Source organism: Lingula anatina, unplaced genomic scaffold, assembly GCF_051362555.1.
Source record: "Lingula anatina isolate TDL-2025a unplaced genomic scaffold, LinAna3.0 unanchor82, whole genome shotgun sequence".
NCBI lineage: Eukaryota > Metazoa > Brachiopoda > Lingulata > Lingulida > Lingulidae > Lingula > Lingula anatina.
Window position 1 is genome coordinate 1,778,502 of NW_028257603.1, and position 24,132 is coordinate 1,802,633.

At 37.3% G+C, this 24,132-nt stretch overlaps 2 protein-coding genes across 3 annotated transcripts; one reads left to right on the plus strand and one right to left on the minus strand.

Annotated features, from left to right (window-relative positions):
* The first annotated feature begins 8,532 nt into the window (after positions 1–8,532).
* On the plus strand, positions 8,533–11,951 carry LOC147759177 (uncharacterized). Of its 2 annotated transcripts, none has more exons than XM_086998618.1 (4): positions 8,533–8,712; positions 8,949–9,068; positions 9,536–9,624; positions 11,056–11,951. In XM_086998618.1, the coding sequence occupies exons 2-4, from the start codon at positions 8,952–8,954 to the stop codon at positions 11,213–11,215; spliced, it is 366 nt and encodes a 121-aa protein (XP_086854744.1). In that variant the 5' UTR covers positions 8,533–8,712; positions 8,949–8,951; the 3' UTR covers positions 11,216–11,951. The 2 variants fall into 2 exon arrangements, with proteins under 2 accessions (XP_086854744.1, XP_086854743.1); XM_086998617.1 differs by having other exon boundaries at positions 8,563–8,643.
* Positions 11,952–20,883: 8,932 nt separating this feature from the next.
* LOC147759178 (uncharacterized) lies at positions 20,884–23,603 on the minus strand. Its single transcript, XM_086998335.1, has 4 exons — positions 23,412–23,603; positions 23,046–23,165; positions 22,652–22,740; positions 20,884–21,136 (listed from the first exon to the last, which is right to left on the minus strand). Exons 2-4 carry the CDS (start codon positions 23,160–23,162, stop codon positions 21,031–21,033), a joined length of 312 nt encoding a protein of 103 aa, XP_086854461.1. The 5' UTR covers positions 23,163–23,165; positions 23,412–23,603; the 3' UTR covers positions 20,884–21,030.
* Between the last annotated feature and the right edge of the window lie 529 nt (positions 23,604–24,132).

Consider the following 24,132-nt stretch of genomic DNA (forward strand, 5'->3'; position numbering starts at 1 on the left):
AAAATCTTTTCCTTTCTCTTTTCCCCCTCCAACACATGCGCACCGACACTGCACACGCATACAAACCCACATATGTACAGAATGATTTCCTTTTACCTACGACCATTTACTTATCGAATTTCAATAAACAATATAAAAATAGACTTCTAGCTTTGTTCTACATTTATTACTAAAATGTACGGTATCATTTTCCTCCTGTAATGCTAAGTTCCCTGATACCAAACATGTGTTATAAATGTGTTCTGAATGCATTTCCCGATGAAATACCCTGGTACTAGTAGACCCACCCACGTGCAGTCTGCGCAGAAATTATACCCAATCTGATAGCAGCAGATAGATTCAGCTTCCTGCATTACAGCGGCCAGACCCAATGCAACTAACGCAAAAATGGCAAAGGTAGTCATCTTCTGAAATGTGAAGTGACAACATGGAGTTGACACAAAGGCAAAGGGAATTTTAGAGGACAGTGGAGCTCGAATCTCTTCTGTTAGCAGCTATGCTTTTAAACTTCCAGAGGCTTTTTAAGGTTTTACCTTCATTTATTTTAGCAAAATACTACCTAAATTGGACGGCACCATTTACTTGCAGTGACACAATATAATGGTGGCCATCTTGGAAAAAGCCGCCTTGAAAACCTTTTTCTATCACTTAGATTTTTCAAGGTTTTTAATATGTTTAAATCTGATTATTAAGCTTTCTAAAATACCTCATTACACTTTTTTGGCGATAAGTCCCTACTGAAAAACAAACTGTTAAAAAAATTAGGTATTATAAAACCCAATTATAAAGACCACCCTTTACCTACAGTGACATAATATATTGGCGGCCATCTTGAAAAAAACTGCCTTAGGAACCACTACTTAGATTTTTCTAGATTTTTAATATGTTAAAATTTGGATATTTAGCTTTCTTAAAAACGTCATTACAATTTTTGCAATTAGTCCTGGGTTAGGCCAATTTTTTCGCTCAGTTTACTAGTCTAAGAGCGCATTCCCAGATATTTAGATCGATCCAACTAGATCGACCAATCTCCCTGGGTGTTCACGTTAAATTGCTGTTAGCCGACCGCGCACGGAAGTTAATTACCCCGGGACAGCCATTTAAGCCGGTTAGCAGGCAGTAATCTAGTGAGACTCCCAACAGGGATACATCGATCTAAAATCTGTGAGAATGGGTTCTTAGAGTGCATTTCCATAGATTTAGATCGATCCATCATCCATCTAGATCGACCTAACTCCCTGGGGGTTCACGCTAAATTGAAAAAAGTTACGATGAACCGCTTATACAACTTAATTCGTTTTCTTAGATCATAGGACTACTTGTATCAAATTCCGTTCCTAGGCACGCATGTCCTAAGACATAATTTCCTGGGATTTAACATCCAGTGGACATCCTTTACTTAGTATTCTAAGTCCTGCAGACAGGTATCGATGTCCTAGTCGGACATATTTTCCCAGCTAGACTGGTAATAGATGTCCTCTGACATTTACATATGAATGTTGTGTTAATTTCAGAAAATTTGAACGCGATGTTTAAGAATGTTATTACGCTTATTATAATTATTTGTATACATGTACCCCTATACACACTTTATTCGGCTAACTTAAGATACTTTAAATAAAAAAAAACTACAAATTGTTATTAGATTTAGGATATATATATTTTATGTCCGATTAATATGAAAAATATGAGATTCGCGCCACCTTGTGAAATATGTCGGGCCTCTTCACATTACATTAATGCCTTAATATCTGTTAAGCGGCCATTTACATACAACTGTATGTCTGTGGTACACAGCTTTGAATTTTGGCTTCTGTCCATTTCTAAACAATGTGTTTTTTGTCCTTATACACATCACATTATACGTTTTACGGGGTGTTTTTCGGTGAAATACGAGTGTGCGAAATAATACACAGCCACCCTCTCGCGATATACTCGCTTACAAGTACGTGTTGAACACTTCTCGATGACGTTCGAGCTGCTATGGTACAGGTATACATATCGTTCAGGTGACAGTTCATTTTTTTATACTTGGTGCCTTGATGATCATTGGGAATATTTGTAGTTTGAGAGACATAGTATGCAGTTTGAGACGTGTATAATTGTAAGATAAATAAATTGAATCTGTCTGTTATTTTTTATACATGCATTTTCACTATTAGTCTTCTGAGCGCAATTTTTCCCTTACATATGGATCCCGAAATTCCCATTCTAATTCTTTGTATTTTTAGGTGAAAGTAGAAAGAATATGCTTTTTTGCGTATAATTATCCGATGAAATTCGAGTTATTAAAGGAATTCTAAAATAGCTCAACGTTAAAAAAATGATGATATTTAAATCAAACGTAAGATCTCGCCAAATCAAAATAATCCAAATCGTATAACAAATTGTAAAGTGCGTTTTGTTCGTTGAAATGGAGAATAAATTAGAATAACATTTGCATATAGAGTACATGTAACATCGCTGCTGAGGATTCGAACTCACTTACGTTTCTCTATGCTCTTGGTCATTCATCCAGCCGTCTTACTGATTAGCCTGTGTGGAAGCTGCTGCCAGCCGACCGAAAATTACCGGTGCTTATGGCCTCGTGTTTATAATTATTGTACGGACATTAATTACGTAGGACTTGCGTTTCTGTGTATATGTGAAAGGAAATTATGTCCGACAGGAATACATGTCCTAGCTGCGTATAAATACAGCTGGGAATCTAGGTCCGGGTAGGACAGTACATCCTAGGGAACGCACGTCCATAGGACATGTTTTCCCAGGAACGGAGGTTCGTAGGACCTCCGTTCCTGGGGGACATGCATTCCTTTCACACCGGTTATTTGATAGCAATTTAGTGAGACTATCCAGGGAGTTAGAGTAGATCGATCCAGATGGATTGATCTTGGCATGGGAACCCAGTCAAAGAATCGATATTAATAATAAGGTCATCGCTGAGCAGGTATATGGCAGATATCTGAAAAGTAATATGTTCACAAGAATTAAATAAGATGTTTACTTTATTTGTTCAGTATAAAAAAACAGGTGGGTGGTTCTTGACGCAAAAATATGACGTCACCTGTACTTGCACGCGCGGGAAAAGGGCCGAGAAGGATGTCGTGTTTGACGACAAAGACGCCAATGTGGACGGCAAGATTGACCGACAGGAGTTCAATCCTGATCTGCAGTAGCTCTGATATACGAGGATGAAAAACGCAGCCCTTTTCCATTCTTTACTGACATTCAGAAAATCATTGGGAATCGATCTTTCTCAAGAAATTAACTTTCGAAATTATTTTTATAAATTAGGAATTGAAATTATGTAAAACAATATTGCTGTTTATATGAAATTAAGATAGCATCGCAACAGGTGTTGTTGTGTTTCATTTACTTATTATTATTATTTACTGGGTCTTTACACACAATGTTACATGTTTTTCTAGCTTTTTTGATCGAGAAACGATATGGGCACATCGGCGACCTTCATTTCCGCCAGGTTCCACCTCCCTTACCACACCGTATCCAAACGTGGTCCTTTTTCATTGACTGTTTGTCCCCTTCAAAAAGGAGCAAACTACTCTCTCTTGCTTTTTATAATATCTTTCAATTATCACAGAAAGGGTGCTTTATGCATATGCCCAAACAGCCATTTTTGACTGAATAGACATTTTATGACATTTAGATTGGTGAAATTTTAAAAAAATTAAAAAGATAAATAAATAAATAAATAAATAAATAAACACTCGATTCCAAGACATAGCACGTGTTATTCTAAAATAAGCACCAATTTTCAAGCGGCGGAATGTTACACAAAATCAATGCATGAGTTAAACCAAGAAGTTGGAGAGTAGAACTCCTTGGTTAGGCAAAGAAACCAAACAGTTAAAGCATATTAATGGCCTGTTGGTATTATAGTTACCCTTGAAAGCCACTGTTTTATATTCCGAAATACGTGAAACGTTCACAGCGTGATAATTGAAGCCCCCCATTCCCCTGCCCTGACTCGTAAATGCGGCCTTTTATTTTTCGTCCTTATTGAAACGAAGGCATTGTTGTTATACTCGGTAATTCGTTTCTTTCAACTCGCCACACTTGCACTTTCAATGAGATACGAATTAAGTTTTTATTGCTGGGATTTGTGAACTGTGAACACACTCCCCCCAAAAAAAAAATAAAAAAAATAAAAAAAGTAATAACAATAATAATAAATAAATGAAAATGCTAATAATTGAGACCTTCTTAACTGCTACCAAGTACGGTCAATTTAAGCTGGAAGGGATACTCGAGCTTGAACCTATATTAAAAAAAACAATAACCTTTTAAACAAAGTGGTCTATCAGAAATTCTGCATGCACTACACAGTATCTGAAATATGAATATAATGTCTGAGTGGTTGCTCACATATCTTGCACACGAATGGTATAAAATTATATGAAAAGTGAAAATAAAAAAAAAATGATTTAGTAAAAGACTTAAAACTACATAATATAATAGGTAATATCATGCAGTCACAGATTTAGGGTGTGTCAGGGGGTTCCTAACCCTCCCCCTTCAATTTCTAAAAAAAATCACACCAGTGGTCCCTCTTAAAATTACAATATACGCTAGCTGAACCATTGTTCTAAACCGTACCGTTTGATAACCTTCGCACATACTAGCATCTATGAAGGAAGACAAATACAATTTGTCTCCAAGAGACACATATAGCGGCCACAGGTCTGCATGATCTGTATTTACACGCCTTGAACACTGCAAATAAAGTTGTAAATAATTTTGATAAAACCGAAAGAGAATTGTACTGTGAAAGGAGGACTGAGATTGACGATAGTTTTAATCAAAATTGAACGACGACAAGGATCTTTTTTAGAGTAATAAGTTTTCAAATGAAAGTGTATAAACTTTTCAAGACTACCGGTATACTGGTGGAGAGAGAGATTATCCTTATTGCACTGGTTTCATTTTGATACAAATAGTCCTATGATCTACGAAAACGAATTAAGTTTTATAAGCGGCTCATCGTAACTTTTAATTTTAATTTTCACACTTTTTACCCCAATGAATGTATTTCAATTATTCAACACGATTCTCCAGTGATTCTGCATTGCATCTCCGTATAAAATAGATCAAAGTAGTCTCTGAATCAAAAGTTGTTAGTACCAGTATTGTAATGTGCGTTTTCAATAACAGATGTATGCGACGCTTTTATAGAAAAAAAAAAACCTCATACTTCAAGGCATTTAGCCCGGCAGTTGATTTTTTTTTAAATCTGGTTGGATATATGAATGTGAATGTTGTCAACATTTGTAAATTCTGCTTCAAAGTTATAAAAGTTGTGTTAGACCCCATTCCCAGAGATTGGGTGGATCCAACTAGATCGACCAAACTCCCTGGGGGTTCACGCTAAATAGCTGTCAGCAGAGCGGGCACGAAAGTTAATTACCCCCTTACAGCTAAATAGCTGTCAGCCGAGCGGGCACGAAAGTTAATTACCCCCTTACAGCTGGAAGTAGGCGGGACGGACATTTAAGCCGTATTATCTGACAGTAATCTAGTGAGACTCCCTATGGAGATACATCGATCTAAAATTTATGGGAATGCGCCCTTAGACCCCTTTTCCCACAGATTTTAGATGTGGGTGGTCTCACTAGATTACTGTCTGCTTAGCCGGCTTAAATATCTTTCCCGCCTACTAAAAGCTGTAAGGGAGTAATTAACCTTGCTAACAGCCAGGGAGTTGGGTCGATCTAGTTTGATCAATCTAAGGGTGCATTCCCAGAGTTTTAGATCGATCCAGAGATTTAGATTTAGATCGACCTAACTCCCTGGGGGTTCACGCTAAATTGCAGTCAGCCGAGCGCGCACCATAGTTAATTACCCCTTAATCTCTGGATCGATCAAAATCTCTGGGTATACACCCTAAATCTCAGGGAATGCGCTCTTAGACTAGTAAACTGAGCGAAAATTTTGGCCTAATCCAGGACCAATTGCAAAAAAAAATGTAATGACGTTTTTAAGAAAGCTAAATATCCAAATTTTAACATATTAAAAATCTAGAATAATCTAAGTAGTGGTTCTTAAGGCAGTTTTTTCAAGATGGCCGCCAATATATTATGTCACTATAGGTAAAGGGGGGTCTTTATATTTGGGGAGTATTTTTGGAATAAATGGAATAAATGAGGTTAAGACCTTGAATTATATCTGGACTTACAGACAAAAAACACTTTGACGAAAAGAAAAACTCATTTGATAGGAATTATTCACCAAAGGCTTTTAGTTTGGGGTCAAAGGTCAGACAAAGGTCATTTGTACAGATTTTACCTGAAATGATGGCCGCCAGCAAGTGTAATCATAAGGTTTCATAATACCTATTTTAACAGTTTGTTTTTCAGTAGGACCTTATAGCTAAAGACGTATTATGAGGTAATTTAGAAAGCTTAATATCCAAATTTAAACAAATTAAAAGTCTAAAAAATCTAAGTGATAGAAAAAGGTTTTAAGACAGCTTTTTCCAAGATGGCCACCATTATATTGTGTCACTTCAAGTAAATGCTGTCATTCGATTTAGGTAGTATTTTGCTAAAATATATGAAGGTAAAACTGTAAAATATACACATAGTTAAATGAATGAAATGAATTTAAATTAGATAGGAATTATTCACCAAGGTTCACTGGCTTAAGTCAAAGGTCATGCAAAGGCCATTTGTACAGATTTCCCCTAAAATGTTGCCTAAAATTGCAAATTATGTTTTTAAACATAAGCAATGGAATTATTTTGATGTTTACTATAATCATTATATCATTCACAACAACTCTAAGAAGTTTGGATGCAAAATATGGCTCTTTTGGAGAAATATGAGTCATACTGTGAAAAATTAGACAAATAAGGATTCTGAATAAGTGGACAGGATAAGATTTCTCACCATTCTGGGAACAAATGTGTCTTTGCAAATACAATAAATGTGTAATATATGGAAAACACTTGTTTTTTTGTATTATTTATTATACCCATTTATGTACCTGTTCAAAGCATTTTCCAATATGGCCTTCAGCAAGAGTATCCATAAGGCTTCATAAATTTAAAAAAAATCTAAACAGTAAATCTTCAATAAATATTCAACTCAATAATGTTGTTTTACCCCCTTTTTTATTGTGAGTTTTGTTATTTATTTTCAACATTTGTTCAGATCTACAGTCACCAGTATCACCAAACACTCATTTTTTTCTTAGGCGGACTGGAATGTTGTATCAATTGGACAAGCAATCGTACTGCTGGCCTGTCCAAATATGTTTGGGTGAACAAATGCATGAATGTCTTGGAAACGGATTCCTAATTGCATGGATCCTGTTGCTCCTAGATATGAGAAGGATTCCAGGGCCACACAAGGGACAGAATCCTGGAGCTTTTGTTGCCACATTCACCGACAGAAGAAACCCCCAATATGTAGGAATCGAAACCTATCAGAAAACTAACGTTTTGTGGAAACTGTCCTTACCTGCCTTCCAGCCACAGCCCAAACCACTACGGAATGTCGTTCCAAGGAGTGTTAGTGTATCTGCTTGTTTCAATGTGAAGTTTATGCCCACTGATGCGAAAACGACAGTATTTTTCTCTTTTATCAGTATCATGAAGGACGTCTATTTTTTTTTCTTTTTTAAATGTATTTTTGAATTGGCAATAGGCTCTGAATTTAGATTTGTCCTCAAACTCATTGTCCCATGTACCCACTGATGATGCGTTCACTGAACATGCTTAGGAAGTTTATGTGAGGAATCTGTTTTAGCCATACAAATCCGTATTATGAAAGCGTCTCAAACATCTGTTACTGAAACCGCGAATAACAATGCTGGTACTAACAACTATTGATACAGAAACTACTTTGATCTATTGTACACGGGAATACAATGCAGAATGAATGGAGAATCGTGATAAATAAATGATACACATTTTAAGGGAAAAGAGTGTGAAAATGAAAATATTTAAGTTAAAAGTTTCCATAAAACAATGCAGAATGAAGTAAGATAAACTTTCTCTCTCTTTCTCTCCGGCCAGCAGAACACCGTGACTGACTTGCGCACCCTGTTTGTACTTTTTTCCTGTAATGGTAATCAAACGCAATCTTTAGACATCTTTACTAGCAAAAAACTTCGATGCACTCTCTAGAATTTGAACCCTCGATCAAATTTCAAATGTGCATGAGCTCCTTAAATGTTCTCTGTGATTTCTTGCGATAATCCATTTCACCGGCTCAACTCAACAGAATACAGTACTGTCACCGATTTTTTTTCACCTAGCTTTGGGGGTTTTCAGTAAAAAAAATCATCGGGCCTCTGAATCCTTTGATTCGTTGATGAATAGATAATGTTAAGTCAAATTAGTGTTCTACCGGATTAAGCTAGATTTTATAAATGTGCATGCGTAAAACCTGAAGATAAATGTCTTTAAGATGAAAATGATTTCAACCAATGAAAATCAGTCTCGAACACACATTATCTTTCTGCGGTAAATGATAATCCAGACTAAGGTGAATCATAGTGAAATACCTGTACCAGTACATAACTTTGATGTCCGTTCCACTGCTTTAATCCCTTCTGAATACAGGCGTGTACTCCACTTCAGAAACCGATGCCTTGACGAAGCTTGCACTGCTGATGAAAACGGTATAAATAGTTCAATCTTTCGACATTTTCAATCATTTCGAGACTGAGAGGTAATCAAGGATTACTCAGGTAAAGAATTATGTCCAAGAAATGTTCTTAATTTTCTGTACACTAAGTAGGATTTCACGACGCCAATTGCCTTTCTGCGCATTGGGTTTTAAAGAACAACGTATGAAATCTCACTTTACTGTCAGCGTGCCTCAGAAAGTTTAGTATAGCTGCTGACAGAAAAGATTTGAGCTCTACTGTCCTCTAAAATTCCCTTTGCCTTTGTGTCAACTCCATGTTGTCACTTCACATTTCAGAAGATGACTACTTTTGCCATTTTTGCGTTAGTTGCGTTGGGTCTGGCAGCTCTAATGCAGGAAGCTGAATCTATCTGCTGCCGTGAGAAACTGAATGGGTATTGCGCAGACTGTACGAAGGTGGGTCTACTAGTACCGGGGTATTTCCTAGGGAAATGCATTGAGAACACATTTACAACACATGATTGGTATCAGGCAAACTTAGCATTACAGGAGAAAAATGATACCGTGCAGAAGTTATAAATGTAGAACAAAGCTAGAAGTCCATTTTTATATTGTTTATTGTAATTCGATAAGCAAATGGTCGACAGGAAATCTATCGGGGTATTTCCTAGGGAAATGCACTGAGAACACATTTACGACACATGTTTGCTATTAGGCGATCTTAACATTACAGGAGAAAAATGATACTGTGCATTTAAGTTATAAATGTTTATATTGTTTATTGTAATTCGATATGCAAATGGTCGTCAGGAAATCATTCTGTACATATGTGGGTTTGTATGAGTGTGCAGTGTCGGTGCACGTGTGTAGGAGGGGGAAAGAGAGAGGGGGAGATAGTTATTAATTCCCTATTTACATTTCAGAAAACCCCTTACTGTTCATATGAGAAATGTAACTTATTTGGCTGCGCATGTAAAGGTTCGTGTAGACGGGACTGCGGCTCGCACATAGAGTACGTGAGAAAAACTCTTTCTCTCTCTCTCTCTCTCTCTCTCTCTCTGGTCCCATTCAGAATTAGTGACTTACTAGTTCAAGTGTCAAATATGACGTTACACCACAAGCTTGCCGCCTACACCACTAAAGGGGACTGCTCAAATAGATGGTCCGGGTACTAAATGATCAGCCAGAGAGGAAATTTTTAACCGTTTAATGGCGCGTGTTTAGGCGAACAGACCATCGGGAATCAGCGGCATCGCGTTTGCAATGTGGTCGGCCATATTAAGATTGTCAGTGCATCAGTAAGTATTTGGATAATCTATTGTGAATGGCCCCATAGACAATAAATAGATATCCCGTGGGAAAGTACAGTATTCAAGTGCGTCGGCCATATTTGACCCAGATGGTACATAGGCTCTCTCTATCTCGGAGTCAAATCCGTTTAATGGCGCTTGTGCATGTAAAGACGGGGGAGCATCGGGGCTTGCTTTTAAGTGGGGTCGGCCATATTTTGTCGGCAAAGCCGTTAGAGCGCATTCAGAACATATTATCTGCGGGCTTACTGATCCGCGGACTACATACGGTCAGTCCCATTAAAAACAAATACCCCATTAAAAATTGTGGAGACGAGATTTAATAAGCTTGTTCTGAATGCGCTCTTGGTCTGTGGATGATCTGCTTCAAAGTTTACCTGCGCGTGACGTCGTACCCAAAGACTCGAGGAGCCTGCACCACAGGCATTCAAAAATTTTGTAGTTATTAAAGTTTAAAAGGGTGACATATTGTTAACTTTGCTGCTAGTGTGAACTGCGCATTAGGTGCATGTTTTACATATCATCTGGCCAATTTGAAAAGCAGTTGCGTACGCGCAAACCATCTATATCCAAGAACGCTCAGGGTGGACGTATTATTTCTTAGAGCTCTCCCTATCAATCATACCATCCACAAGGGCACTGTGATAATTCTCACTAGATATTCACGAGTATTTCAGGCTTTCCTGTTCACATTCCTTTTTTGCAATAATAATAATAATAATAATAATAATAATAATAATAATAATAATTACAAATTGAAAAATAATGACAAAGTGATCATTCCCACAGATATTTGGATCGATCTATCTCTCTGGGGAGTCTCACTTAATTGCTGTCAACTTGACCGGCTAAATTGTCTGTCACGTCTAATAAAGATGTAAGGGGGTAATTGTCTTTACCCCCTAGCTTATTCGGTAGGCTTGGCAGATATTTAAGCCGGTTATTTGATAGCAATTTAGTGAGACTATCCAGGGAGTTAGAGTAGATCGATCCAAATGGTTCGATCTAGGCATGGGATCCCAGTCAAAGAATCGATATTAATAATAAGGTCATCGCTGAGCTGGTATATGCTAGATATCTGAAAAGTAATATGTTCACAAGAATTCAAGAAGATGTTTACATTATTTGTTCAGAGCAAGAAAAATAAGTGGGTGGCTCTTGACGGCAAAATATGAAGTTACCTGTACTTGCACGCACGGGAAAAGGGTCGCCGAGGATGCCGTGTTTGACGACAAAGACGCCAACGATGACGGCAAGATTGAGCGACAGGAATTCGATCCTGATCTGCAGTAGCTCTGATATACGAGGATGAAAAGCGCAGCACTTTTTCCATCCTTTACTGACATTTGGAAAATCATTGGGAATCGATCTTTCTCAAGAAATTAACTTTCGAAATTCTTTTTTGTTAATTAGGAATTGAAATTATGTAAAACAATATTGCTGTTTATATGAAATTCAGATAGCATCGCAACAGGTTGTTAAGTCCCAGACTTCGTCAGTCAGACTTTACGTTAAAATAATGTCACGTTAGATAACGCGCTGGTTCTTGGGCCTTAGTGTTGTGCGCCCAGCTGATCCAATAAAATGAACAAGATTCTCATTTGACGCAAGTGGAAATTTAATACTGTTTTTTGGAAAATATACAGAGGTTTCTTCTACATATTAACTGTCAGTCCAAAATGTATAAGGATATCGCCAGAGCCAAAATACGATATGATATTACCTTAAAACAGGGCAGCCTTTATAGATCATTCAGGAATTTTAATAACCAGGAAGAAATAACACTTGACTGAGCGCAGTCCTTTTGTCTCAGGCTTTGCCCCAACTCAGTCACCGTGATTCCTGGATCATCATTATCCGCCCTAGCCTTCAAAGGCATTTCTAAATTTTATCTCGTGCCATGTGCCCCGGTCACGATCATTCCCGAATGTCTATTGACTGCCCCCTTCTAAGCTTATCTTAGGATATGAATATTATTTTAATTAATTATTTATATCAATCATAAAATACCCAAAGTGGTATTTTACAAGGTGGTGTTGTGTTTCATTTACTTATTGTTATTATTATTATTTACTGGGTTTTGACACACAATCTTACATGTATTTCTAGCTATTTTGATCGAAAAACGATATGGGCACGTCTGCGACCTCCATCTCCGCCAGGCTCCACCTCCCTTATCACACAGTATCTAAACGTGGTCCTTTTCCATCGGCTGTATGTCCTCTTCAAAAAACAGCAAACTATCCTCTCTTGCTTTTTAAAATATCTCTCAATTTTATCACATCATATCCATATGCCCAAACGATAGTATATAAGTGAATAGACATTTTATAGCATTAAGATGGGTGAGATAAAAAATTTAAATAAATAAATAAATAAATAAATACTCGATTCCACGACACAGCATTCTAAAATAAGCACCAATTTTCAAGCGGCGGAATGTTACACAAAATCAATGCATGAGTTAAACCAAGCAGTTGTAGAATAGAAGTCCTTGGTTAAGCAAAGAAACCAAACAGTTAAAGCATATTAATGGCCTGTTGGGTATTATAGTTACCCGTGAAAGCCACTGTTTTATTTTCCGAAATACGTGAAACGTTCACAGCGTGATCATTGAAGACCCCCATTCCCCTGCCCTGACTTGTAAATGCGGCCTTTATTTTTCGTCCTTATTCAAACGAAGGCATTGTTGTTTTAGTCGGAGATTCGTTTCTTTCAACTCGCCACACTTGCACTTTCAATGAGATACGAATTAAGTTTTTATTGCCGGGAATTTGAACTGTAAACACCCCCCCCCAAAAAAAAAATAATAATAAATAAATAAAAATAAAAATAATAAAAATTAAAAAAAATAATAAATAAATAAAAATGATAATAATTGAGACCTCCTTAACTGGTACCAAGTACGGTCAATTTAAGCTGGAAGTGACACACAAGATTGAGCCCAAAAAAACTAACCTTTTGAACAAAGTGGTCTATCAGGAATTCTGCATGCACTACACAGTATTTGAAATATAAATATAATGTCTGAGTGGTTGATCACATAACTTGCACACGAATGGTATTAAATTATATGAAAAGTGAAAATAAAAAAAAAATGATTTAGCAAAATACTTAATATGATAGGTAATATCAAGCAGTGTCAGATTTAGGGTGTGTCAGGGGGTTCCTAACCATCCCCCTTCAATTTCTGAAAAAATCACACTAGTGGTCCCTCTTAAAATTATAATTTACGCTAGCTGAACCATTGTTCTAAACCGTACCGTTTGATAACCTTCGCACATACTAGCATCTATGAAGGAAGACAAATACAAATTGTCTCCAAGTGACACATATAGCGGCTGCAGGTCTGCATGATGAGATTGACGATAGTTTTAATCAAAACCGAAAGACGACATGGATCTTTTTTTTTAGTAATAAGTTTTCAAATGAAAGTGTATAAACTTTTCAAGACTACCGGTATGAGACCATATGTCTACTGGTGGAGAGAGAGATTATCTTTATTGCACTGGTTTCATTTGATACAAGTACAATGTACAAATGTAGTCCTATGATCTAAGAAAACGAATTAAGTTGTATAAGCGGTTCATCGTAACTTTTTTCAATTTAGCGTGAACCCCCAGGGAGTTAGGTCGATCTAGATGGATGATGGATCGATCTAAATCTATGGAAATGCACTCTAAGAACCCATTCTCACAGATTTTAGATCGATCTATCCCTGTTGGGAGTCTCACTAGATTACTGCCTGCTAACCGGCTTAAATGGCTGCCCCGGGGTAATTAACTTCCGTGCGCGGTCGGCTAACAGCAATTTAACGTGAACACCCAGGGAGATTGGTCGATCTAGTTGGATCGATCTAAATATCTGGGAATGCGCTCTTAGACTAGTAAACTGAGCGAAAAAATTGGCCTAACCCAGGACTAATTGCAAAAATTGTAATGACGTTTTTAAGAAAGCTAAATATCCAAATTTTAACATATTAAAAATCTAGAAAAATCTAAGTAGTGGTTCCTAAGGCAGTTTTTTTCAAGATGGCCGCCAATGTATTATGTCACTGTAGGTAAAGGGTGGTCTTTATAATTGGGTTTTATAATACCTAATTTTTTAAACAGTTTGTTTTTCAGTAGGGACTTATCGCCAAAAAAGTGTAATGAGGTATTTTAGAAAGCTTAATATCCAGATTTAAACATATTAAAAATCTTGAAAAATCTAAGTGATAGAAAAAGGTTTTCAAGGCAGCTTTTTCCAAGATGGCCACCATTATATTGTGTCACTGCAAGTAAATGGTGCCGTCCAATTTAGGTAGTATTTTGCTAAAATAAATGAAGGTAAAACCTTAAAATATACACAAAGTTAAAGAAATGAAATAAAGTTAAATTAAAGATGCATAAAAGTCAATTTTTGTCACAAAAACCGACCAAATGCCAGCATATAGTTTCAAGTAGTATAACTAAGAGAATTACCAAAAGGCATTATTTAATTTTACCCTAAAATGATGTTTGAAAGGATTTTTCTGCCAGCATTCTATGCTGTATGTCAATGGGGCAGAAAAGTAGGTCACAAAAGTAGGTTAAATTTCCGACCAAAATTTTAAAGAAAGGAGCAGTCTAAAGCTATTTATGGCTGATCGAGTGATCTATTCAGTTTATCCCTTGGCATGTCGAATTTATGTGAGTCGTATAAGAAAATAGTAGAAGTGGTTTACATGTGTTACTGGGAATCCACGCTCCACTGATGCTCGGTTCGTATGTACCTTTAAAAGGACATATCCACTGAAATAAATCTTATATAATATGAATTATTTACCAAGGTTCACTGGTTTAAGTCAAAGGTCAGGCAGCTTAGGCGGACTGGGATGTTGCACAATTAGACAAGCAATCGTATAATCAGCCAGGCCAAATGTACTGCTGTTCTATCCAAATAAGTTTGAGTGAACAAATGCATAAACATTTTGGAAACAGAAAACCAGTTTCGTTGCTCTAACCCATTCCCAGTTGGCTCTACAAGGCCAAATTAAAAGTTAGTAACTGGGCCAACTAGCCCCGGTCTCCCCTATTGTTCTACGTAGATCAAACTGGGCGTGAACTCTCCTGAATGCAATCAGATAAACAGAGTAACACGCCTCCTGATGCTGCCAACACCCATATAATCAGCAGCTTTCTGTGTATTCTACTACCGAAGGGAATGAGCCCTAAGCCTTTTTGAAACTATGACGGATGGCTTTGCAATATTGATATTGGAGCGTTCCACTAGCTTATCCATCCCAAATAGATGTAATGTTGTCTATGATCACAACATAAGAGACGCAATAGATCAGAATACCGTCTAAGGGCTTAAGTTCAATATAACAGCTAAAAAATAAAATAACCGAAATGATGTTTTTTTTTTAATGATACAACAGCTTTTGAATCGGTCGATATAATTTGGAGATCTTGCTAAGTCGCATTTCAGACTTTATACTTGGATATCATTCCTTTGCAGGCAACAACCACTTCAAGATTATCTGCACGGATTACACCAATTATTTCTTGGTACTTATGTGGGAGGATAAGCAAGGGAGGCGTCAGAGACACGCAATTCAGCTTTGGAGTCGCCGTGTTGGCATGGAACCGACTTACGTATACTCGGGAATGAAAACCATTGCCCAGCGACTGTGTAAAACGTTTGAAGGGTTCCGTTTCAGTGTACACGAGTTAGGTGAATATCTTTGGGTTTAGGCATGTATACTATTTTCCCCGCCATAGTGAGCCGTGAGCATCGGTTTTAATCCTTTAGATATGATTTTTAAATACATTAATTAATCCAATTATTTTTCCCTTCTTTCTTTATTTTTTTTTTTCATTTTCTTTCACTTTTTTCCTTATTCCACTTGACTTGCGTTGCTGCTGCAGCCACCAGTAGTGTTAAACCTAGACCTTTTGGTTGTCGCTCTTTGCTATTTGCTTACTTTCTTACATTATCTTTGTGTCTTTCCTTTTTAATTCTTCTTATTATTTTTACTATAACCGTGGAATTTTTTATTGAAATGTTACGTACTCAATTCTATAAGTTAGCGTTTGAACTGAAACTTGTGTAAGCATTTTTCTGGGAAGTAGTTACATAATAATATATATAATATTTACTGACATTTTAGTCAGGCTAAATTGCTTCTCTGATAGGTTTTGTGTGCTACATGATATTAAACTTATGCGCATTTCATTCATATAGATAGCCAAACATGAGTTCATTTTGAAATATCAGTTTGAATTCTGTTTCAGCCTGTCACCTCCGAGAGCAGGTAGCCAAGAAATAATCTGAAGTGAGCCTCGCCGGCTATTACCCCCCCCCCCCCCCTCCACTGTACGCCATAGCGAGACAGCTTCGAGCATAACGCAAAGCTTCAGACAAGTCAGTTGAAATACTAACGTTATTTTTTATTCGACTATGAATGCCATTATATAAATTACATTGGTGTATGAAAAAAGATGAGTGTACACCTTATGCTACAAAAACGATCAACATATTCTGTAAACCGATTAGGTTTCCTTGTTTTTTTCACAATTCCTTTGATTTAATGCTTTGCTCTATCTGCTACACAGGTGTACTAAAACTACAGAGCAAATAGTGCTATATATTCGGAAGTCCTTTTCAGCTTTACTTTGAAATAAAAACAACTTATTGAAATTATAAGGTATTTTGGTCATCATTCTGAAGAAAAAAGACCCAATCCCATTTTTGTACACTTTTTACTTCTCAATTAATTTCCGTTATCTAAGAAATAATAACTGCTGTCTTCTAGAGAGCATTGATAGATAGATAGATAGATAGATAGATAGATAGATACAAAAATATCTGCGGCAATCTTAATTTTCTGCAAGTTCAACAAAATACAAGGATCAGTGGCCCTGTTATGACCAAAAGCAACTAAACGGTAAAATTGAACGCGTTGGGGTTAGTTCCACCTGGGACAAAACCAACACAATATTTTCCGCAGCTGGCTACCTATCTCAACACCCACTCGGCATCATAGAGCAATAGCTTCGTTAGATACTACCCGGTTATAAGCATATCGAGTTTTGACTAATAAGGTTTTGGAAACTATCTTTTTAGATTTTTTCGTAAAATCACTCCCTACTCTTGTATAAATTGATGCCCACCTTAACTGTAAGTCCGCTGGTACAATGGCATGGAACTAAATTTCCTTGGACTGAAGGTACGTTTATAACTGCATACAGAGGTCGCATGTGTGTAGATCTAGCAGTAAGCATACTCGGTGTACGTGCCAAACGTTATTAATCTGATGTGCAGGCCATATGTAATAATATGTTGGTTTACTTGGACGTCACATTAAACTTAAGAGCCCATTTTTTTCTCAAATCATATTCCAAAAGATTAAATGCAAAAAGGTGTTGTTTTGCGAGGCTATAAGAGAAATAACCTGGACACACACGTAATTTGTATAGGCTGGCCTAATGCCACCTGATCCTTGCAAATTAACTCAGTATTTTGAACTCCACTCTATTTGGACAGGGTCACAATTAGGTCCAATGAATGCGCTGATACAATGTAGTTGCTGTCGTAGGGGGACTGGGATATCCTAGAATGTGTATGCCAGATACAACTCCCTTGATTAAGGGATATAATTGGCCCACAGGACGGTGTTATTTTGAGACCCAGAACACCCGTATTCCGGAAGTTGGATGTAACTAAGGTAAGTTATGTTTTAATAATTGTCACCTTGTGTTTACAGCGGAAGTCAAAGGATTTGGTTTGCAGTTTGAGCATCGCTGTATCATTTGCCAGCTATTAGTTTTAAGCAGATACAGGCAGTCGGTACATACGTCCGCTTTGTAGCTGGCTTAAATTATTAAGCCTAATACCAAAATAGTTTTTTTTTCCTGCATATAATTATTCTATAATCCATCTGCCTTTGTGCTGATTTTAAACAATGTAAAGGTCCTTGAAAATATAAACTATAGGCGTTTATATTTTTCGTTGCAAAGTATAAGCATAGGCAATTCAAAGCTACAGTCGTCAGTTCAACACCTTTCTATTTTGAAGTGAAATAGCAATCGTTATGGGGCATAACTTCATCCTTGAACAAGGTTTTATTTTAAATTCCGGACTTGTCCAGGAGACCATAAACTATAATCCTGTACCGTCATTTTGGTTTAAATGTCTTTGTTATGGAGTCATGAGCCCCTAACTACAGGTTTTCATTAAACAAAGGTGTTGTTTTGTTTGTTTTTTTTTTTTTTTTTTTTTTTGTTTTTTTTTTTTCTGCGCAGAACCTATACCCTTTCTCATAGCAGCAGACAGATTCAGCTTCCTGCATTACAGCTGCCAGACCCAAAGCAACTAACGCAAAAATGGCAAAGGTATTCATCTTCTGAAATGTGAAGTGACAACATGGAGTTGACACAAAGGCAAAAGGAATATCAGAGGACAGTGGAGCTCACATCTCTTCTATCAGCAGCTAAACTAAACTTTTATAGGCACTCTGACAGTAAAGACTCGAGAAGTCATACGGTGTTCTCTAAAACCCAAAGTGCAAAAAGACAATCGGCAACGTGGAAAACTATGTAGCCATTTAAGAAAATATCTCGGAAAGCATTTTTACCCGAGTAATCCTTGATTACTTGTCTCTCAGTCTCGAAATGATTGAAAAACTTCCCTATTTTGAACTATTAATCCCGTTTTCAAATACAGCGCAAGCTCCGCCAAGGAATCGTCTTTTGAAGTAGAGTACACATGCACCTGTATTCAGAAGAGATCAAAGCATGTGGAACGGACATCAAAGTTATGTACTGGTACAGGTATTTCACAATGATTTTACCAAAGTCTAAATTATCATTCACCGACTGGTTCGGCAATGCGTAGAAAGATTATGTATGTTTGAGACTGATTTTTTCTGTGGAAATTATTTTCGTCAGAAAGACAAATCTTTAAGTTTTACGCATGCGCATTTTTTAAAATCTAGCTTTATCCGGTTGAACGGAATCATAAGACATGACATTATCGATTCATCAACGAATCAAAGGATTCAGAGGTCTGGTGACTAATTTTTTACTGAAAACCCCCAAAGCTAGGTTTAAAAAACGGTGACGGTACTATATTCTGTTGAGTTGCGCCGGTGAAATGGAATATCACAGGGAAATCACAGGGAACATTTAAGGAGCTGATGCACATTTGAACCCTCGATCAAATTCTTGAGAGAACATCGGTTTTTTGCTAGAAAAGATTTCCAAAGATTGCGTTTGATTACCATTACAGGAAAAACGTACAAACAGAGTGGGCGAGTCAGTCACAGTGTACTGCCGGAGAGAAAGAGAGGGAGAGAAAGATCATCGTATTTGCACGGATTCCATTTGATACAAGTAGTCCTATGATATACGAGAACGATTATGTTTTATGGTAACTTTTAACTTTAACATTTTTTTATTTTCTCACTCTTTTCTCTTAAAATGTATATCAATTATTCATCACGATTCTCCATTCATTCTGCATTGTATTCCCGTATACAGTAGATCAAAGTAGTTTCTGTATCAATAGTTGTTAGTACCAGTATTGTAATGTGCGTTTTCATTAACAGATGTTTGAGACGCTTTCATAATACGGATTTGGAGATGTATGGCTAAAACAGAATCCTCACATAAACTTCCTAAGCATGTTCAGAGAACACACCATCAGTGGGTACATACAAAACTCGCACAGTGAGCTTGAGGACAAATCTAAATCCAGAGCCTATTGGCAATTCAAAAATACATTTAAAAAAGAAAAAAATATCCAGACGTTCTTCATAATACCGATAAAAAAGAAAAAACAATCTAAGTCGTATTCGCATCAGTGGACATAAACTCCACATTGAAATAGGCAGATACACAACACTCCTCGGACCGACAGAATATGCCATTACTGTTCTAAAGACAAAATAGAAGATGAAAAACACTTTCTCACAACATGCCCCCTATACAACGACCTGCGAACAATATTATATAAGGTATTTACAAAACACTATACATATTTTGGCCTCAAAACAACTGATGAAAAATTTACTATAATTATGAAATGTCAAGAAGAAGAAACCCTTATTGCATTTTTTCTCATAGATGCTGGTATATGTCAATGTTATCAAACGGTACGGTACGGTTCAATGATTCAGCCAGCTAAAATTCCAAAGAGGGACCACTGGTGTGATTTTTTTCAGAAATTAAAAGGGGGGGTTAGAACCCCCCTGACACCCCCTGAATCTGTCACAGCATAATATTACTTATTATATTTTGTAGTTATAAGTCTTTTACTAGATTATTTTTTATTTTTACTTTACATGTGATTTAATTCCATTCGTGTGCAAGTTCTGTGAGCAACCACTCAAGCATATTTATATTTCAGATTTTGAGTATTGTATGCAGAATTACTGATAGACCACTTACTTTAAAAGGTTTTTCTTTTAAGGCTCAATCTCATGTGTCACTTCCGGCTTAAATTGACCGGACTTGGTACATGTAGCATTTTAGGAGGTCCCATAACTTGTGTGTGTGTGTGTGTGTGTGTGTGTGGGGGGGGGGGGGGGTAACAGTTCACTGAAAATAAAATCATTAAATCCTAGTAAATAAAACTTTATTGGTATCTTATTCAAAATGCGAGTCTGGCGAGTTGAAAGTAACGGATCACCGAGTACAACAACAATGACTTCGTTTCAGGAAGAAAGGGGAATAAAAGGCTGCATTTACGAGTCAGGACAGGGGAATGGGGGGGGGCTTCACGGATAACGTGAACGTTTCAAGTATTTCGGGAAAATAAAAAGTGGCTTTCCCGGGTATAGAAAATACCCAGTGGGACCCTTGATTTAGTTCGTTTGTACTGGCTAATATGTGTTAAAACAAAGCTAAATAGGCATTTCAACTGAAAGGTACACAAATGAGGATTTTCGTGCCAAAATCATATTTAAGGAGGTAAACGAAAGACAACGACACTGTTGCTATGCTATCTGAATTTCATATAAACAGCAATATCGTTTTACATAATTTCAAAGAATTTCGAAAGTTAATTTCTTGGGAAATATCGATTCAGTAAAGGGTGGAAAAAGTGCTGCGCTCTGCATCCTCGTATATCAAAGCTACTGCAGATCAGGATCGAACTCCAAACACGGCGTCCTTGGCGGCCCTTTTCCCGTTCGTGCAAGTACAGGTGACGTCATATTTTTCCGTCAAGAACCACCCACTCGTTTTTACACTGAACAAATAATGTAAACATCTTCTTGAATTCTTGTGAACATATTACTTTTTAGATATCTACCATATACCTGCTCAGCGATGACCTTATTATAAATATATATTTTTTGACTGGGTTCCCATGCATAGATCGATCCAGATGTACTGTAACTCCCTGGATAGTCTCACTAAATGGCTATCAAATAACCGGCTTAAATGTCTGCCACGCCTACCGAATCAGCTAGGTTGTAAAGACAATTACCCCCTGACATCTTTATTAGATGTGACAGACATTTAAGCCAACCAAATTGACAGCAATTAAGTGAGACTCCCCAGGGAGATAGATCGATCCAAATATCTGTGGGAATGGTCCCTTTGTCATTATTTTAAAATTAGTAATTCGTTATTTTTCTCAATCATTTATTTCATCACCATTGTTATTACTATAATAATAATAATAATAATAATAATAATAATTATTATTATTGCAAAAGAGGAATGTGTACAGGAAAGCCAGAAATACTCGTGAATATCTGGTGAAAATTATCACAGGACCCTGGTGGATGTTTTGATTGATAGGGAGACCTGTAAGAAATAATACGTCCACCACGAACGTTTTTGGATATAGAAGGTTTATGCGTACACCACTGATTTTCAAATTGGCCAGATGATATGCAAAACATATCACCCTTTTAAACTTCAAAAACTACATAAGCACATTCTCTATATATTGTTGCGGCGTATTTTTGAAATATAATTTCAAGTCATAAACTGTTATATGCGTTAAGAAATGTTGACCAAAGTCGAAAACAAAAAATTAAATCTCGGCTCCAAGTTTTTTAAATGGGATATTTTGTTTTTTAATGGGGTTGACCTTATTTAGTCCGCGGATCAGTAAGCCGGCAGATAATCTGTTCTAAATGCGTTCTAACGGCTTCGCCGACAAAATATGGCCGACCCCACTTGAATGCAAGCCCCGATTGTCTCCCGTCTTTACGTGCACACGCGCCATTAAACGGAATAAATCTCGGCCCCGAGAAAGAGAAAGCCTATCTACCATCTGTTCTGAATGCGAACTATCTATCTACGATAGAGAGAGGGGGGCCATTCAAAATAGGAGACTAATTAGTCCAAAGGTCAAATATGGATACAAACTGATGCACCGACTAAATATGGCCGACCACATTGCAAAAGCGATGCCGCTGATTCCCGATGGTCTCTTCGCCTACACACGCGCCATTAAAGGGATTAAATCTCGTCTCCGAGGTTTCATTCCTAGGCCCCTGCAGCGACAGCACGTGTGGAGGCGCGGAGACCATCATGGAACTTACGGTATCGGTTTTGAAATGGGTCGGCCATATTTAGTCGGTCGGTCAGTTAGTACCCGGACCATCTATTCTGAACAGTCCCTTTTTAGTGGAGTAGACGGCAAGTTTTGTGGTGGGTCGCCATATTTGACACTTGGACTAGTAAGTCACTAATTCTGAATGGGGCAAGAGAGAGAGAGAGAGAGAGAGAGAGAGTTTTTCTTACGTACTATATGTACGAGCCGCAGTCCTCTCTACATGAATTTTTACATGCGCAGCCAAATATGTTACATTTCCCATATGAACAGTAAGGGGTTCTCTGTAATATAAATAGGGAATTAATAACTATCTCTCACTCTCTCTTTCCCCCTCCAACACACGCGCACCGACACTGCACACGCATACAAACCCGCATATGTACAGAATTATTTCCTTACGACCATTTACTTAACGAATTTCAGTAAACAATATAAAAATGTACCTCTAGCTTTGTTCTACATTTACAACAAAAATGTACGGTATCATTTTCCCCCTGTAATGCTAAGTTCGCCTGATACCAAACATGTGTTGTAATGTGTTCTGGATGCATTTCCCGAGGAAATACCCTGGTACTAGTAGACTCACCACCGTGCAGTCTGCGCAGAACCTATAACCTTTCTCACGGCAGCAGATAGATTCAGCTTCCTGCATTACAGCTGCCAGACCCAACGCAACTAAGGCAAAAATGGCAAAGGTAGTCATCTTCTGAAATGTGAAGTGACAACATGGAGTTCACACAAAGGCAAAAGGAATTTCAGAGGACAGTGGAGCTCAAATCTCTTCTGACAGCAGCTATGCTAAAGTCTAAACTTTCAGAGGCACGCTGACAGTAAAGACGTGAGATTTCATACGGTGTTCTCTAAAACCCAATGCGCACAAAGGCAATCGGCGTCGTGAAATCCTACTTAATATGCAGCAAGTTAAGAAAATTTCTTGGACAGAATTTTTTACCTGAGTAATCCTTGATTACCTCTCTCAGTCTCGAAATGATTGAAAACGTCGACAGTTTGAACTACTTATACCGTTTTCATCAGCAGCGCAAGCTTCGTCAAGGCATCGATTTTTGAAGTGGAGTACAGGCCTGTCATCTGAAGAGACCAAAGCATGTGAAACGGATATCAAAGTTATGTACTGGTACAGGTATTTCACTATGATTTACTTAAGTCTGGATTATCATTTACCGATTGGTTCGGCAATGCGCAGAAAAATAATGTGTGTTCGAGACTGATTTTCATTGGTTGAAATAATTTTCATCAGAAAGACAATTTATCTTTAGGTTATACGCATGCGCATTTTAAAATCTAGTTTTATCTGGTTGAATGTGGTCATTAGACATCTAATATATTATAACATCATCGAATTATCAACGAATTAAAGGATTCAGAGGTCTGATGACAAATTTTTACTGAAAACCCCCTATGTTAGGTTTGAAAAAGTGGTGACACTGTATTCTGTTTAGTTACGCCGGTGGAGTGGAACATATGTTGCTTCTTAACGTACAACAAATAAAATCACAGGGAACATTTGAGGAGCTGGTGCACATTTGATATTTGGTCGCGGGTTCGAATTCTTGAAAGTTCTTTGATTATTTGGATCTATTTTTAGGAACAGAATTTTCAAATGAAAGTTTATAAACTTTTCAAGACTATCGGCATGAGACCATATGTCTTGG

Bases quoted from the DNA above. Each gene is read 5' to 3' on its own strand.
- LOC147759177 (XM_086998617.1), top strand. The intron at 9,069-9,535 runs GTGGGTCTACTA...TTTACATTTCAG, and splicing joins ATTGCGCAGACTGTACGAAG to AAAACCCCTTACTGTTCATA. The intron at 9,625-11,055 runs GTACGTGAGAAA...TTATTTGTTCAG, and splicing joins GACTGCGGCTCGCACATAGA to AGCAAGAAAAATAAGTGGGT.
- LOC147759178 (XM_086998335.1), bottom strand. From the start codon at position 23,162: ATGACTACCTTTGCCATTTTTGCCTTAGTTGCGTTGGGTCTGGCAGCT. The intron at 22,741-23,045 runs GTGAGTCTACTA...TTTATATTACAG, and splicing joins TCTGCGCAGACTGCACGGTG to AGAACCCCTTACTGTTCATA. The intron at 21,137-22,651 runs GTACGTAAGAAA...TTATTTGTTCAG, and splicing joins GACTGCGGCTCGTACATATA to TGTAAAAACGAGTGGGTGGT.